We start from the raw sequence: 5,167 nt of genomic DNA, 5'->3' as shown, positions 1-5,167 counted from the left end.
AGGAATATATTTCTATTTTTTGTGTAACAGTCGATTATATGTGATAAAATATTTAATTCTGTCGAATATATCAATAATTTCATAATGTGAGACCAAAGGCCAGATATCTTAGCATTCAATGAATTTGGCTTGTATTTTTTCACATACCAAAGATATTTTCAAATACTTAACTTATTTAGATTTTGGTGGTGGCCTATTAGAAAATATTGTAATTTTTTCCTCCATGCTAGTTACCAAAATGATGACGGCAGGAATTTGATTGACATTGTTGTCCTAAACGGCCTAACTTGTTTGTCTCCAAAGACGTATACTCCGTGCAAATTTTCCTACCTCGCCATCAAAAGGTACTCTAAGTCGATATACGGCGTGGGAAAACACTTAGAATGGTGAAAAAGTGTAATTAAAACAATTACTGGGAAAAGCGCATTCTTGTCCAAAAACAAAATGAGACAACTGAGATTGTTAGCAAAATAATGGAGAGTCAAATAATTGAGTTGGCTAATACATTAAAGTTGCAGAAAACCATATATCATGACTCTACCAAACTATCTATCTGATAATGAGTGAGTTGAATTTTAAGGCAAATTTTTGTTGATAGCAAGAGTTTAAAACCTTAGACACGATGAGGTTTCACACTTTTGTCGCTACCCCAAACATGATGAGATTATGAAACTTGTGATGAAATTAAAAAAATAATAATAATCAATTTGTTTTTCTCTTGAAAATAGTTTCTCTTTCCTTCCTTTTTTTCTTTAATTTTCTGTATATATATATCATTGTTGGGAGTGTAGAGCTGAGATTTTGGGGAGACAGGGGAGGCATGAATGATTTCCACCAGTCGGATTCCTCAGGTGTAATCAATTGTTGAAACCCCGGCCATCTAACTAATGGCCAGTCAAATTTTATTGAGGGATATCTCACTTTCAACAAATATGATTGCAATGAAATACAAACAAATAAGTGTGGGCAGCTGAAAACCTTATGAAAATCAAAATTTGCATTACATGTGGGACTCCACCAAACTTGTCCCCGTCTCCTCAGCTTCAAACTCTGATTCCATGCCGTGAACAATTTGTATCACTTGCCTCAACATGCCGGGGAAAGCTGGAATGTGATGACAAATGAGGCTGGCAGTGTCTCTCCACCAGCATAGCTCTCTTTCTTTCTCCTCAACCTGCTCCATTGCATAATCTAAAGCTGATTCGAGTTCGTTTATTCTTTCTTTCTGCCTGGTTTCCAAGAGTTGGTGCAGTTTCCTCTCAAGTTCTTGTGGCGGGACGCCGTAGAACTCGTTGTAGCTCGGCTCGTGCTGCTCATTAACTTGCTCGATGCATGTGTCAACGTTGAGACTCCATTCAGGTGCGCTGTCCTCAACATCCATCTGCAAGAGGTTTAAGGTTCACAATTGTCAATTCTTTAAACGCTGCTGCTTTCATTCAAACTTTCATGTTGGCTGAGTACATAACAATTGCAGCCGGATTAGTGTACAACATTTGTACCTCTGAATACTGCTGTGTGGAATACTTTAAAGGGAATTCAGCGTCCATCTGGAGTTGCATATGACGGAATTCAGCTTCGAGTTCTGCTTCAATTTGATCCATTCTCAAACTCTTTTCTCGTCTATACCGATTACTACCAAAGACAACCTCAGGCTGTTCCACTTCATGAGAAGACAAATACTGGCCTGAATTATGTTCTTCGGCTTCCTGGAAACCATCAGCGTTTGAGAAAGAAGAAGAAATCCTGGATTTAGAGGGCATTTCAATTGGTTTCTTCTCTTGATTTATTTGGAGCTCTGTTTGGAGATCTCGAAGCAACAGCTCCATCTTTTTGTGCAACTCAACCATCTTGTTCAGCTCAATTCTGCTTGCAGCAACAAGATACATTAGACCAAATCCAACTCCAAGATTGAAAGTGGCTTCTTTCCCAATTTCCGCTGGACAAATGTGAAACCAATTAGCTTATCAGGGGAAACTCACAGACAAAAGGAATCAGCAAGAAATACAATAGAAACAATGCACTTGCCATGTAACTTGTATACAGATAAATGGCCAATACCAAACTTGTTCTCCGATTGGCTTTATTGACCGGTTTCGATAAGAATTTTCCCAAATACTGAAATTACCTGAAACATCACGCCTGGAAGAAGACGATGCTTCGCCTTTCATCATCCCACGTTTTCTCCTTGCATGAAAACTCCCATCCTTCTTCTCCTTCTCCCATTTTCTCTCCATGAATCCGTTTCTCGAACCCTTTCTTGATTTCCCTGCATTGAACCAACGGCAGAAGATAAACCAGGGCGATATACAAGTGAAGCTCCGGCAGATTTCTCTTCTTCTCCTCTGCCTCCTGCTCTTAGACGCCACGACGGTGTCGCTGCAGTACCCATCACACCTCATTTCGAAGCAGTTTCAAGAATTGGGCTTGATGTTAAACTGGTGCGCTTATATAGGAAAAGTGATGAAACAGTAATAAATTTCCTGATGAATTAAATGCAATGGATCGGAGTACAAATAATTGGTTGCAGTTTCCATTAATGGCGGGGAGAGAATTGGCAGAGTGTTTGGTAATGAGCAAAGTGGTGATCACGGGTTGGAGGTGAGTGGATGGAATGGAAGCCGCTTCAAATCCTGGAAGATGGAGGGAAATTTTTGATTTTGTGCGTCTTTCGAGATTTTGGTATTTATTGTGCTATCTAACTCAAATCCCAACACCTTATGCCCTTAAATGCACTGCTTCTTGTCCTGATTCCAAAATCCTGATTCCCGTCGGGGAATATCAATGAAACAGTACCCGAACAATCGGAAATCCTGATTTTCAAAATTTGGATATTTCAATGTGGAGTTGTTTATTATTTTTAGTATATTGATATATTAATTCAATTAATATAATGTTAAAAAAAAACCTCAATGTTAGAACAATTCGGTCCTATAAGTCTATTGTCCATGTAATGTCTTGATTGGTTGAGATTTGATGGCTGGTAAGAACATTTTAAATTGTCGTTTTTCGAATTTTTATCTCTGTATTTTCAATGGGTATGGCAGATCGGTCTCCAATTCGAATCAGTATTTTTGTATCAATTGAATTTGCTTAATTGTGTTTTGTTTGAATGGAGATAAATAGTAGCATATTTAATTTGAGATACGAACGGTTCATTGAAATCTTTTTGACTATTAAAATAGTAAAAAATATAAAATTAGCTTTGAAGGTGAAACAAATTTAATGATATTAAGCTTATAACCAGAAAAAAACATGAAGAAATATCAAACGGAATGTTTGACTTAGACCATGCTTTTATTATTTTACTATCATTATTCATTAGCCCCAGTAGTAAAAAATCAATTGTCCAGAGATTTAATGTAATCGTAAAAAGAAATTTTTTAGTATATACATCTATTGTGTAAATTACAACAACTTTTTTCAAAAATTTGGCATAATTATCAATACTTCTTATTGTTTGAAAAATTACAAATATCCCCTAATATTTGATGAAATTATATATTTCTTAAACGGAAGTATGAAATTGTCAACTTTGCCCTTATTGTATTTTTTATCCAAAAAAATCAAAACTTACAAAAAATCGAACAGTGTGGATGAAAATTTTTTAAAAATTATAAAAAAAAAATATCCACTTAGTCCATAAAAAATAAATATAATTACAAATTTTGCTCCATAATGGCATTTTGGTTAGTTCACCATAAAAAAATGGATGAAAACCTACTAGATTCAGCTAATTGTTAGACAATCGTAAAAATCAAGAAGGTATTAATAATTTTTTCAAAAACAAGAAAGTATTCATAATTTTATCAAATTTCGGAAGAGATGATTGTAATTTACTCTAACTTATTTAATAAAAATAACAAGATGCATACCAAGTACTTGAAAAGACTCCCAATCTATCTTTCACTACCCAAAAACACATTTTAATTTAACTATTTTACCCAAAGCATGTAATAAAAAAGTGTAGCTGTTCAGTGTGGTCCAATAGCAAGTAGGCCTATATGGATAAAGTTCAAGCCATAACTGTAGACATGGGCTTTTATAACAACTTAATTAAAACAAAAACAGCCCACAACGTTGTACATCTATCCGTAAGCAACGCCTTCCCATGGGGAAATTCTAATTCTGACATAATTTGATCAGACATAAATCAATTATATAATATATACAATATATGTATCGTATGATATAATTGATGGTATAATTAAAGAAAAATAACCGATCACATAACAAGTGTATCATACTTACTATGTGATTCATTTGATTTAATAAAACTGGATTTGTGTAAGAATTTCTTTTTTTCATCGTTAGCTTCTTATTTTCTTGGGGGCAGTAAGTATATAATTATATCAATATTTCAATAAACTAAACAATATATTGATTTGTCCAATGTACTAATATACCTAAGAATAATAAAACAAATTATAAGAAACTTAGATAAAATAAAATAAAATAGTGACATGTAAAGTAAACTCGAAAATATGGTTTCAAATTTATTTATAGAGTTGGCAGTTAGGTGAGTAGTGAAAACATATTCGACAGAAACAGGATAATGTCTTTCCACAATTGCTACACACATTTGATTATTCGTTTATTATTTGATAATTGGTATTTTCATTATCTTTTCTGGTAACCAAATCAATCCTTCAACCGCAATATCAAATAAAATAACAAATTTCTTGCAATCCGCATCCACAACGGGAGATTTCATAATCAAATAAATAATTTTTCAGAAAAATAGTCTGTAATCAATCAAATTTAAAATATAGTAAGTTTTTCATCCCAAAACATCTAAATCTTAGCATAACGTACGGAGAAAATAGTATTTTTAGTCGGGTGTCACTATTGGTACCATTCACTACGGGATTCACACTTAAATTTCATAACTTATAAAAATTAGCATTTTCCATCCTCGTACACTTTTTCATCTACAATTTAACAATATAGGTCATGCGCCTAATACGTTGCCTTTAAGTATTTTTTGGTGGAGCAAAACTTGGCCATTTTTTCAATAATATTATATAAGTGCTTCATTTGGCTTATTTGATTCATTTGTCAAAGAGATGATTATTTATATTGCTTCTACTTGATTTCAACTTATAGAAATATGGAAAGGATAGGATTCAATTTTTGTAAGAGAAGAGATAAATCGCTATGTTTTTTTGCC

At 33.7% G+C, this 5,167-nt stretch overlaps 1 protein-coding gene across 1 annotated transcript; it reads right to left on the bottom strand.

Annotated features, from left to right (window-relative positions):
- Positions 673 to 3,128, bottom strand: LOC105165077 (protein POLAR LOCALIZATION DURING ASYMMETRIC DIVISION AND REDISTRIBUTION-like). Its single transcript, XM_011083951.2, has 3 exons — positions 2,126 to 3,128; positions 1,500 to 1,936; positions 673 to 1,381 (listed from the first exon to the last, which is right to left on the bottom strand). Exons 1-3 carry the CDS (start codon positions 2,397 to 2,399, stop codon positions 1,001 to 1,003), a joined length of 1,092 nt encoding a protein of 363 aa, XP_011082253.1. The 5' UTR covers positions 2,400 to 3,128; the 3' UTR covers positions 673 to 1,000.

Source organism: Sesamum indicum, linkage group LG6 (assembly GCF_000512975.1).
Source record: "Sesamum indicum cultivar Zhongzhi No. 13 linkage group LG6, S_indicum_v1.0, whole genome shotgun sequence".
In the NCBI taxonomy this organism is placed as follows: Eukaryota; Viridiplantae; Streptophyta; class Magnoliopsida; order Lamiales; family Pedaliaceae; genus Sesamum; species Sesamum indicum.
Note: the sequence above shows the minus strand (reverse complement) of the source record. Positions and strands in the feature narration are given on the sequence as shown.